At 38.3% G+C, this 12789-nt stretch overlaps 2 protein-coding genes across 2 annotated transcripts; both read left to right on the top strand.

The window, feature by feature from the left end:
• The first annotated feature begins 2212 nt into the window (after positions 1 to 2212).
• LOC132272877 (uncharacterized) lies at positions 2213 to 3001 on the top strand. Its single transcript, XM_059773956.1, has 2 exons — positions 2213 to 2512; positions 2696 to 3001. Exons 1-2 carry the CDS (start codon positions 2213 to 2215, stop codon positions 2999 to 3001), a joined length of 606 nt encoding a protein of 201 aa, XP_059629939.1.
• A 988-nt stretch (positions 3002 to 3989) lies between these two features.
• LOC132274433 (wall-associated receptor kinase 3-like) lies at positions 3990 to 6557 on the top strand. The gene is made up of 3 exons (XM_059775710.1): positions 3990 to 4512; positions 4639 to 4800; positions 5032 to 6557. Exons 1-3 carry the CDS (start codon positions 4017 to 4019, stop codon positions 6336 to 6338), a joined length of 1965 nt encoding a protein of 654 aa, XP_059631693.1. The 5' UTR covers positions 3990 to 4016; the 3' UTR covers positions 6339 to 6557.
• Positions 6558 to 12789: the final 6232 nt, after the last annotated feature.

Below are 12789 nucleotides of genomic sequence, written 5' to 3'. Positions count from 1 at the left end.
TACCGCTACCTCCACCGTGCCGACGGGCTCCACTCGCTTTCCATCAAACCCTACTAGTGGATTCCCGGTGGATTTCAGCTAATTTTGTTTGATCTCGAGCCGATCGAATGTATCTCTTGGCATGATGTTCGCACTACTTCCAGGGTCAATTAGAACTCTGCGCATCAAACATTTAGCCGTCTGTTCGAGAGGTTGCCTGATTGGCAAAGGAGGTCGGAACTTATCTTTATTTTCTTGGTACAGTCTTGCTAGGGTAACTTTTAATGGAGTAATCAGCTCTTCCTCTCTGGGCCTCTTCTCAGATTTCCACGAGGAACGTTGCAGTTGGACCTATTTTTGCCTAATCTTTGCTTTGGTCTTTTCTTCCGTGGATATAACGGATGTCTTCCGAGCGTTTGCCGCCTCTTCTTCTTCCAAGCGCACAAATCTATCGGCTCTTTCGTTGAGTTCATCCATAGTCCTCGGCGTGTTGACCACCAAACTCGTGTGGAACGGGGTGCCACGATTCATAGCCAGAATGAATGCTTTAACTGCCGTTGAAGGGTGGCATTCAATAACCATGCTCTTGGTAAGGTTAACCTGGTTAGGAAAGCCTGGAGACGATCTTCAGCGTGTTGCTTCATTATGAATAAGCTCGAAATATCTTTCGCTGGACGCTTGTTTCCATAGTATTGGCTTATGAACCGATCGCACAGGCTTCGGAAACTATCCACCGAACCCCTCGGCAGGTTCTTGAACCAATTCAGAGCTAGTTCGGCTAGACTCGTAGGAAAGCACTTGCACATCAAAGAATCATTCTCAGTGTTTAAAGCCATTTTCAGCTGGATGTGATACACATGATCAATCGGATCAGTCGTTCCGTCGAATAGAATGAAAATGGGCATGGAAAATTTTCTCGGACTCGGAGCATTCAGAATCTCATCGGTGAACGGTGAATCCACCGTTCTAGCTGCTGAATAGAGTGCTTCATTTTCCCTCTGGAATCCCGCGGCTGCTCTCTGGTCTACTGATCTCCTCTCTGAGCTGTGATAGTCGAACGTCGTCATGAAAGGCCGGTAGGTCGGATCGAATGATCTATCCTCAACAAAGTCCTTGCGCCATGGAGGCATAGCTTTCTGACGAATCAATTCTGTTGCTTCACCTCGGCTGAGCGTTTCTTGATGTGGATCAAAAGTCATCGCTTCGTTTCGCCTGATCTGCTCACGCCGTGGATCCATGTGAATCGATCCTTCACGATCATCCATACGACGAAGATTTGGCGGCAGACCGTCTCGCCGGATTTCCTCCCGGTGAGGATTAACTAGATTGTTTTCAACCTCTTCACCGTGATGTGCTGCATCAGTACGTGCACCTTCTTCGCCTACTGGAAGTGGTCGTGGAATTATTGGAGCTTCTTGACGCTGTATTTCATTCCTTAGATCTGCATTTTCTCTCCGGAGAGCTTCGATCATGTTCATTAACTCATCGAGTTTCACTTGCTGGATGTTCTCAACCGTATTAGAGTTGTCACCCCCTATCATGATTCCGGATCGAAGCAAAGGCATGAATTACGAACTTCGAAACAGATCTAAGCGTTACCGATGCAAACTCCGCTAGATCTGGGCTTAATTTTACCGAATCGTGATCGCTGTTTGCTAGATCTGAACTTTTCTAGCTTCAAACTTGTCGGATCTGACTGCAACTGAGCAAATCGCAATTACGTCCTTCCAAAGCAAATGCCTCAGAATCCACAATAATCAAGAATTCTCTCGGAGCAAACTACAATCTCACTGATCTGGATTCAACTTCCAGAAGTCACACTGCATATTCACAAACTCGATTGAACTAATATGGTACTGATCGGGCTTGAATTGATCTTCGTCCTCAGTTCCCACAGACGGCGCCAATTGAAGATACAAGATTCTGTTTCATCTCTCTCACTCTTACTTTCTCTCTCTCTCTTACTTTCTCTCTCCCTCCCTAGCTTCCACCCGTCATAGTCTATTTATAGGCCATGACCCTCTTTTGCAGTTAACCAATTACATTGGGCTTATAGCCCAAAGTTCTCTTCCTTCTGGGCTGGGTCTTGTAATGGGCTTGACCTTCCTCGGTGGACCCCCCACGTTCAGCCCACTCCAGGGTGCTTTGGCATGGATCCTTCTTCAATCATTCGACCCGATCTCGTTTCCGCGATTCATATCCGGCCCATGCCACTTGCCGCATCCTCAAGTATATGCGCCCACCCAACGAAGCCGACATAGCACGGTTGCTTGAAAAAGGGGAGCAGAGAGGTTTTCCGGGTATGCTTGGTTTTATCGACTGTATGCACTGGGAGTGGAAGAATTGCCCAGTGGAGTGGCAAGGCACACATAGGGGACGATCTGGTAAGAATACTCTCGTATTGGAAGCAGTTGCCTCACAAGATTTGTGGATCTGGCATGCATTATTCGGAATGCCGGGTTCACACAATGATATAAATGTGTTGGATCATTCCTCGGTATTCAACGGCATCATCAATGGCCAATTACCTCCGGTTAATTATGTAGTGAATGGACATCACGGTAAAATGGGGTATTACCTATCTGATGATATATACCCTAAGTGGGAAACTTTGATACAAACCATCCCGCACCCAACCACTATAAAAGAAAAATTATTTGCTTAGCGACAAGAGGCAGCAAGAAAAGATGTGGAACGGGCTTTTGGGGTATTGTAGATCAAGTGGGCAATAACGCAAGGGCCAGTGCGTTACTGGGAGAAAGATGACTTGCGCCTCATAATGAAAACGTGCATCATCCTTCACAATATGATCATTGAAGATGAGCGTCATGCAAATGTTGGAAGATGGACTCCGCCACCGGAGGATGCAATCCCGATTCCCACTTTAAGTCGATGCCCATCAGTTTTAGCGGCACACATATCCTCTCGCCAACTTCAGATTCACAACAAAGAGACAAATACGCGGTTGAGGAATGATTTGATGGAAAATTTGTGGAACCGCTATGCTGATGAAGATGTTTAATTTATGTTGCATTTTATTTCCTTTTAAGATGTTATGACATTTCGTGTACCAGAACTTTTATTATGTAATGGTTTTATAAGATTAAAAATAATGAATTGGAATAAGAAAATAAGTATTAGAAAATTCTATGGGAATAAGTAGATGAATTTGTAATTTTAATTTTTTCTTTTTACAAAAAGTGTTAAAAAAAAAGTTTTTTTATTTATTTTTGGCCAAAATAAATAAGGATTACAAAATAAGGATTAAAAATAATGAATTGGAATAAGAAAATAAGGATTACAATTTAAAGCAAAAAAAAAAAAAAAAAAAAAAAAAAAAAAAAAAAAACAAAACAAAACAAAACAAATTTTAAGGAAAAAAAACAAAAGCTTTTTGAATTTATTTTTGGCCCAAATAAATTTCAACTTTAAGGATTACAAAATAAGGATTAAAAATAATGAATTGGAATAAGAAAATAAGGATTATAATTTAAAGCCAAAAAAAATTAAAAAAAGAACAAATTTTAAGGGAAAAAAACCAAAAAAACAAAAGCTTTTTGAATTTTTTTTTGGCCCAAATAAATTTTTTTTTTTCGATAAATAGTGCCTAAACAGTATATTTTTTATTTAATGAATTTTATTTTATTTTTTTCCCAAAAAAAAGAGCTCATTTGAACCTATTTTTAGGTTTTTTTTTTTTTAAAAAATCTGCCTTTGGTGCACTGTTACACCACTGTTACAAAGTGGCAAAAGAAAGGCAACCAAACGGCGCCGTTTTGAACCCATAAAAAAATAAAAATAAAAATGCCCCGATTGCGGGCTAGCTCGCGGTCCTACCATTTTGAAGAGGCCGTTGGAGGACCAAAAGCAGGTTTGGCTCGCGGAATAAGGCTTCCGCTAGTGGGCTGCGGATGCTCTTACGCGGTATATGTCAGCCTTCACTGAAATTACCCAAATGCCCACTGTTTTGAAGGTTTGATAACTACATATAAAATATACAATACGAAGATTAACCTCCACTTAATAGATCGGAAGCAATGAGATTTCTACTAATATTGCTGCCGCTATTGATGCTGTTGGTGACGGAGTTAGCAGCAAATACAACAATTCCTTCAACAACTCTTGCCAAGCCCGGTTGCTCACACAGCTGTGGCCATCTTTCCATTCCATACCCGTTCGGCACCACTAAAAGTTGTTCCCTAAATGCGTCGTTCCAGATAACATGTAAAAATGACTCAAAACCATTTTTGTTCACAAATAGTATTTACAACCCCTTTTATCGTTTAAAGGATGGCTTAACTGTCCTTAACATATCACTTAATGGAGAGTTGCGAGTCTCAAATTGGGTCAATCGACCAATTGTGTTTGATTGGGCGGTTGGCTCTGAGACATGTGACGAAGCCAGAAAGAATTTGAGCAGTTATGCATGTGGGAAGAATAGCATATGCTATAATTCCACTTATGGCTCAGGGTATCGCTGCAACTGTTCTAAAGGTTATGATGGGAATCCTTACCTTCCAAATGGTTGCCAAGGTATATATGCAACACTTTCATATACATCTTCATATTGTTGTTCTCTTTAATTCTTTCTTCTTCTTTTTCGGAAAAAGAAAAAAGAAGGAACAAAAAATAGTTTAATTTTGTTTGAATTGTTCACAGATATTAACGAGTGCTTGAATCCAAAGCTCAATCCCTGTACAAACGTTTGTCACAAAATAGATGGGAGTTATATTTGTTCTTGCCCAAAAGGACATCACGGGGATGGTGAAAAACATGGCGAGGGTTGCATTCCAAATAGATTGTGGTTAAAGTTCCTAATTGGTAAGAGTAAATATTTTGAAACTTGAATATAGTTTCCCTAAAAACTGTGGTGAAAGTTTGTGAAATACTGTTATTTATTTATTTATTTATTTTTTGACCAAAAAAAAAAAAAAAAATCTCAGTTGAATTGCTTGCCAAGTAGAGTATACTTGACCGGTCACTACATTTCAATCCCAATATTAGTTACTTTATTGCTCTGCAATTAATTGAAGTGCCTTAATTTGATCGTAGGTGCTGCCATTATAGCATTTGCATTACATGTGACATGTCCTTTGTTACATTGGGGAATCAAGTGGAGAATAAAGAACATGAAACAGAGAGAGAAACTTTTTCAGCAAAATGGTGGTTTGATGATAAAAGAAAAACTCTCGAAGTTAGATGGTTTAGTTGAGAAAGCCAAAATTTTTAGCATAGAAGAGCTCCAAAAGGCAACTAATTACTTTGACGAAAGTGAAATCATTGGTCGAGGAGGGTTTGGTACCGTTTACAAAGGAGTTCTACCCCAAAATAAGGTAGTTGCCATCAAAAAGTCCACAATAGTTGATGAAAGCCAAATTGAACAATTTGTTAACGAGGTAGTTGTACTTTCCCAAATCAACCATAGAAATGTGGTAAAATTATTGGGTTGTTGTTTAGAGACTGAAATTCCCTTGCTAATTTATGAATTCATTACCAATGGAACACTATACCACCATCTACATCAGGTAAGACATGCCTCATTAATAACATGGGAAATTCGTCTAAGGATAGCCAAAGAAGCTGCAGGAGCGCTTGCCTATTTGCACTCTGCAACTTCTATTCCAATCATTCACAGAGACATCAAATCTACTAACATACTTTTAGACGATAATTTCACTGCAAAAGTCTCTGATTTTGGAGCTGCAAGATTAGTTCCATTGGATAAAACACAGTTGACTACAATGGTTCAAGGAACGTTTGGTTACTTAGACCCTGAATATTTTCACACAAGCCAGTTATCCGAGAAAAGTGATGCATATAGCTTTGGAGTGCTCCTTGTGGAGTTACTTACCGGTAGAAAGGCACTTTGTTTTGACAGGCCAGAGAAAGAGAGACACTTGGCCACGTATTTCCTTTCTTCAATAAGAGAGAATCGCTTGTCCTTAATCCTAGACGACCGAATCGTGAATGAAGGAAATGCAGATGAGATGCGTCAAGTTGCAAACATTGCACAAAATTGCCTCCGGTTGAAAGGAGACAAACGACCTACAATGAGAGAAGTGGCAATGGAGCTCGAGGGAGTCGCAAGAGTGGAGAAACACCTTTGGACTACCATCGAAATGAATTATGACGTGACCGAATTCTCACTACGTGACTCCTTGAGATTTCATAGCATCACAGCTAGATCCGATGGTGTGAAGAACCAAGACAGAATACCTTCAAAGGTCGATGATGATGGCTCTCTAGTGTCATGCACCAATTCGAATAGAGCAATGATAAGGGTGTCGATACAATCAACTGAAAATGCAAGCCAAGTATATCTACGATCATCTGATGCACTTAAGTGGGACACAATTTGATGCACTTAAGCGCAGAAGATGTGTTTCCCACTTAGTGTTGCTTGGATGACCTTAGAGATAGTCCTGTTTTAGTTGATGATTGTTTGAAACAATCATTTTTTATTTGAGGTATTTTTAATTAGTGTGTGATTTAACTTTTACATACTTTCTTAATGTAGCAAGAATGTTATCATATTAAATCTGAAAGACTGCTGCTGCTGCCAGAAGATTTGGTTTTTATTGGGCCCTCTCTTTTTGTTCTTAAACCTCCTCCTCATTCACCTATGATCCAAATAGTATTGGGTACTGGTTGGCAAAGAGTGGTTTTCTTATAATAGCCTCTGTTTGGTGGACTTGGGCTTTCATTGTAATGGGTTAATTTCCAATGCTGATCTTGGTATGTTTTTGTGTTGGGCCTGCTCTATAATGGTTAGTTCCTGGCTCTTGTAGATCTACTTTTGGGGTTTTGAACTTTGGCTTATGGTTGACCAATAATTTTTGTCAAGTCTGGTCCCTTAGCTTCATACACATACTTCTATTTATACAATTGTTTAAATTTTAGAAAAATAAATAAATAAATATAAAATTTAGAAAAAAATATAAATAAATACTACCTCAATCCCAAATTACATGTCCTGTTTGGGGAACCTTGATTCATTATGAGTCAGGGTTCCCTAAACAGGATATCTTTATTGGGACAAAGGGAGTATAATATAAGAAAACGTTATTTTTAGAGTATGATAACTATTGATATTTGCATACTAATTGTGAGACCTCCCAAACTTCTAGGACAAGGTTTTGAGATTGATTGAGAAAAAAGAAAGAAAAAGCAAATTAAGTAAATTAAAATGATTCTATTAAATATAGGGAAAATTACATATAAATGGAGTCAAAGTTCCATATTTACTTAGAGAATGAGTCAAAGTTCCATATTTCTCTAAAATGGATTGCTGAGGTGGCACATGGTTTTTTACTGTTTAAAAAATTGTGGTGCCTAAAATGCCCTTCCTTAACAAAAAAAGTAGTACCTTCAGTTCAAAAAAGTAGTACCTTCAGTTCAAAAAAATAGTACTTTCGGAGAAAAAGTAGTACCTTCGCGGGTGTTTAAAAAACATGGTACCTGGACGCCAAAAAGTAGTACCTTCAGTTCAAAAAAGTAGTACCTTCGAAGAAAAAGTAGTACCTTCGCGGAAGGGTATTTTAGACACCACAATTTCTAAACAGTAAAAAACCATGTGCCACCTCAGTAATCCATTTTAAAGAAATATGGAACTTTGACTCAGCCTCTAAGTAAATATGGAATTTTGACTCCATTTATATGTAATTTTCCTTTAAATATAACTTAATACTTTTTAATATATAATTAAATTTATTTATATTAAAATATTTCTATCAGCTTCATCCAATTTATTTATTGAAGCTCACTTTTTAAAAAATAAAAAATAAAAATAACAACACCACCATATAAGTTTAGGATGAAATGAAAAGGGGAAATTCAATGCGCAAGCTTATGTCATCGTGTGGACTGGAATCTAGAAAAAAACACATAAAAATAACAGCCATCACCTTACGATGAAATGGAAAGGATCCAAAACCCAGATGTACACCATCTTACTTCTTTGTTCCGCGAAAACCCAGCCCCATAAATCATTGAAATGCCAGTAAAAGCTCCTTGGTATCGCAGCAATTGTCAAGGCTATCTTCCAAATGGTTACCAAGGTAGATATATACGTAGTGCATAATACGTTCATATTACCAGTAAAAATCTCTAATAGATAACGATGAACACGATGTTCAAGTTCAACCCACATGAATATGTTTATTGGTCACTTTTTTATTTATTAAAATTGTATGCAGATATAGATGAGTGCTATTGACTTCTGGGCTCAATTTATATGGTCAAATATTTGTCATAACAGAGATGGGAATTTTACATGTTCTTGCCCAAAGTGGCGATGGTAGAAAGATGGAGTGGGTTGCATTTCTGATCCAGTATGGAATAATATCACTGTCGGTAAGTATAATTCTGATCATGAATGTAATTTTTTTTTTTTAAGTTCAAGCAAAGAGGCACACGCTCACAATAATTGTTAGTTAGCCGGGCTCTGACAGTCGATCTCACCTGAAGATCTCACCTGAAGAGAGATCATACCATCTGAATTAATGCCTATTATTGTGATAATAAATATCATGGTAAGAAACTTGGGGATAAATAGGAGCTATTGAAACACAAAGAATGTTTTTGACACTAATAGTTAAACTTGAAAAACTAAAATTAATGTAAATGCCCATCTAATATCTAATGACAGAAAAACGGTCCTCCAAAGTGGAAGAGTGATGGTCCAAGTCTATGTAAACTCCAAAAATATTTTTGGTCTGTGAATTTGTTGCCAAGGTAAAAGAAAAAAAAGGTTCCCCAATTGTTCGCTCCTTTGCTTCTGTCACTACAGTAATTTATTAGATAGTCCTTAAAGAAGCTTTCATTTTTTTTTTTTTTTTTTTTTTTTTTGGGTGTTTACTACTTCATTTAAAGCTTAAATTTGGAAAATAATAAAGAAATGATATTGTCACTCCAAAAATAAGTCTAGGACACTTCACTTCTATTTTGCTTTTACAAGTTGCCCTGTCCAGAAAAAAAATAACTTCCTAGTCTTTCAAAACGTTCAAGTCGTTAAATGAGCACAAATGGCTGTTTTATTAACCATCTTTTGATCGGTTGATCAACTATACATCAACCTTCGCAATAGCACCAATCATTGTAAAATAGGGCTATTGGTCGGGTAAGTCGAACCACTGGGACTGCGCTAGTTTAAGGCAACCTAAGCGTCTAGAATCGTTTTAGAATGATAAGGGGGAATAGGGTTTTTGCTTGGTTTGTCACTAAAGCTATGAAATTAAGATGCATAAAATAGTAGATTGCAAGGAATATAAAGAGGTGAAATGCAAGTAGAGAAGACTAGGGAGATGAATCCGTCTCCATCCCTATACACATGCTAGATTAGAACTAATTAAGGGGAAAAATAACATATAATGGTCAAGAATTACATAACAACACATGGTTGCCATGTAATTGATCAAGAAGGACATTAAGTCTCAAACAAGTATAATCTATCAAAAGGGTAAACATGCTTAGACTACCTAACTAAAGTGTAGCTTATACACATTTACTTAAATGAAAGACTATCAAGTTCTTGACAAAATGATGAAGCACATGGAGCTAGAGATTAAGAATACACCATCAAAGGATTTCCTAAGCAATGGTCTATCAAAGTCACCTATCAACATGCCATGAAACCATTTCATAACCTTGTTCCCATTCTCACCATGAAAAGTCAAGCAATAAGATTCATACAAGACATCACCTAACAATCAAGATAATGAACTTGAAGAAATCAACCATACATATATAAACATTCATTACAACAAATGAAAGGCTCTTAGTTATGAAAAAGACCATAGAAATATACATTGCAATCCCCCAAAATAGACTACCCTAGGACATGCTTACAAGGGAGGGACTTCATCACCTCCCTAGAAGAAGAGTTAGTTACCCATTGGAGCCTTAGAATGAAGAAGAAGCTTGAACTCCATCTCCAATTTTCGAGCTCCCTCCTTTAAGCTTCAAGAACCCCTTCTTTTCTTGCTCTCTTCTCTCCCTCTATCTTGCAAAAATTCCAGGATAGGATGCATGTGGCCCTTAGTTGCCTTATATCTATCAACTAAGCTCTCTCTCTCCTCCAAAGACATTCCCAACCACTCCATAAAGAAGGAGGGTGGAAATGTGGAAACCAATGCACAAGTGGGCTGAAGAGGGGTTCATTTCCGAGCTGCAATCTGGCTGATTTTCGAGCACTCTAAATTAGTGCAATGTGCAACATGCTCTTCTTGCTCAGCACTGACCTACTTTCGTAAAACTGCTATAACTTTGTGCCCCGAACTCCGAATGATGATCTGTTTGAAGATTTGGAGAGCTGATTCAGTGCTTCAAAAACTTCATGTTTTGATGAAGACCCAATTCTCAAGTCTGGTTGGTCGAAAATGGGGAGAAAGGCAGTACTTCAGTGCTGCCAGGCAGTTCTGCGCACCTCTGTTAAGAAGATCATAACTCTCTGTTCCGAACTCCGAATGATGAACCGCTTGAAGATTTGGAAAGCTGATTCAGAGCTCTAAATCTTTCATGTTATGATGGAAGTCCAGTTCTTGAGTTTTCTAGGTCAAAAATGGCGACAAAAGTCAGGTTCTACCGCTGCCAGAAATTCAGAATTGGCACCCTTTTTGTTCATAATTCCACAAGGCATCATTTTTGCTTCCTTTTTGCACTTTAAGCTGAAAATGCACAAAAACATGCAAATGGAGTTAATCTACATAAAATAATCAATTAATGGACTTTGTTAATGTAATTTAGGGCGCCTGAATATACAGTATTCAGCGCTTATCATCTTTGTTCGTACAACTCGGTTACAACTCATATTTCATTTCCATTATTTTTTCTTTTTTCTGTCTCATAGTCGTATGTATTGTTTATTGTTTAATTATTTTAGTTGGTAAGATCGGCTTGATGTAGTCCCCTGAAGTACAAAGACTCGATATTTCCAAAGTACATATTGTTGGAAAGCAGAAGATTTATTGCCTCCATTGGTGGATTCGTTAGGAGTGTATTTTATGTCTATCATTGACTTTCCTAGAATCATGGGATAATAAGTTAGAGAATCCCTCTAATATAGAAATTCATTCTAATTCATTTTTTAGGAAAGTTATGAAGGTTAGTATCCTATTTTATCGTCCTGTGATTAGCTTTATACAAACTGTAATTTGTGTATATAAGCCTTGTATTGGCTTTCTTAAATGATATACAATCTTAATTTTTTTCTCCTAAATTTGTCATGGTATCAGAGCACTAGGCTCTTTTCTGGGAATCACATAGTCTCTTCAGCCTTAATTGCCAAAGAGATATTGCTTTTTCTTCTTATCTTTTTTCTGGAAACACCCTGGCCTTCATTGCCATTTTTCTTTGAGTTTATTCTTTTCTTAAATCCAATCCAATATGTCTGAGACTAAATCATCTTCTGAGGAAGTCATCTTGCATCAAGCATCTGGTGATCTACAGAACATTCAGGTGGCATACAAACTGAATGGGAAGAATTTTTTGAAGTGGTCCCGATTTGTTTAAACATATTTGAAGGGAAAAGGGAAGCTCAGCCATTTCCTAGGAACGGGTCCAAAGAAAGGAGATCCAAAGTTCGATGCGTGGGATGAAGCAGATTCCATGATCATGTCATGGTTGTGGAATTCAATGAATCCAAAAATCAACGACACCTGCATGTTCTTGTCCACTGCCAAAGAGGTTTGGGATGCTGTTCGATAGACTTATTTGAAGGCTTGTGATCAGCGCAAGTGTACGAGATTAAGGTCAAGACTGGTGCGATGAAACAAGGTGGAAAGTCAGTCACGGAGTATTCAAATTCACTGCAGAATCTATGGCAGGAACTTGATCATTACCGGTGCATTAAGACTAAATGTCCAGAAGATGCTGCAATCTTGAAGGTCTTTATAAAAAAAGATCGAGTCTATGATTTTCTCGCAGGACTCAATACTAAGTTTGATCAAGTCAGGGTTCAAATACTTGCCAAGGAGGAGGTCCCATCTTTAAATGAGACCATCTCTCTAATCCTAGCGGAGGAAAGTTGCAGGGGGGTTATGCTTGAACCCCAAGCCTTAGAAGGATCAGCTATGGTGACGAAGACAGAACGGCCATCAATTCAAGAAAGTGGTAAGGCAGATTTGTCATGGTTTCAGGGAAAGGGCAGCAAGGATACTCTTTGGTGTACCTATTGCAAGAAACCAAGACACAGCAGAGAGATATGTTGGAAGTTGAATGGTAAACCACCAAGCAGGGAGTGGGAATACTGAGGAGGACAGCAGAGAAGCCAAGCCAACTTCGTCACAAATCAGCCAAGCCACGAAAAATCTCAAGAACAGGACGGGTTCAATGATGAGGAGATCGAGAAGATAAGGGGGCTTCTGGGATCATTGGAGAAACCAAGTGGTGCATGTTTTTTCGCACTCTCAGGTAAGTTTTCTATTTCTCACAGATTACATGTCTCAGATGAACCTATTAGGAATCTATGGGTTATTGAGTCAGGAGCTACAGATCACATAACTCACTTTTCACTAAATTTTAGCACTTATAACCCCTGTCCAAGCAATCAAAAAATAGCTGTTGCAGATGGTTCTCTCACTACCGTAGCAGGTCTAGGGGATATCCATATCAGTCCATCTCTCACACTAAAAAATGTCCTTCATGTCACTAAATTGTCCACCAACCTGATATCCATACAAAAACTCACTCATGACATGAACTGTAATGTTTTGTTTTATCCTTCTTATTGTACATTTCAGGACTAGGATTCAGGGAGGAAGATTGGACTTGCTAAGGAGAAGAACGGGCTCTACTATCTTAAAGAAACAGGAA

Source organism: Cornus florida, unplaced genomic scaffold, assembly GCF_030987335.1.
Source record: "Cornus florida cultivar Cherokee Brave unplaced genomic scaffold, ASM3098733v1 CherokeeBrave_3.0.0_Hap2_Chr09, whole genome shotgun sequence".
Taxonomy (NCBI): domain Eukaryota; kingdom Viridiplantae; phylum Streptophyta; class Magnoliopsida; order Cornales; family Cornaceae; genus Cornus; species Cornus florida.
The sequence above is the reverse complement of the archived record's forward strand: the minus strand, read 5'-3'. Positions and strand labels throughout refer to the sequence as shown.

Coding starts and splice junctions, on each gene's coding strand:
- LOC132274433 (XM_059775710.1), top strand. CDS start 4,017: ATGAGATTTCTACTAATATTGCTGCCGCTATTGATGCTGTTGGTGACG. Junction 4,513..4,638: donor CCTTCCAAATGGTTGCCAAG/GTATATATGCAA, acceptor AATTGTTCACAG/ATATTAACGAGTGCTTGAAT. Junction 4,801..5,031: donor GTGGTTAAAGTTCCTAATTG/GTAAGAGTAAAT, acceptor ATTTGATCGTAG/GTGCTGCCATTATAGCATTT.
- LOC132272877 (XM_059773956.1), top strand. CDS start 2,213: ATGCGCCCACCCAACGAAGCCGACATAGCACGGTTGCTTGAAAAAGGG. Junction 2,513..2,695: donor TCAATGGCCAATTACCTCCG/GTTAATTATGTA, acceptor GGGGTATTGTAG/ATCAAGTGGGCAATAACGCA.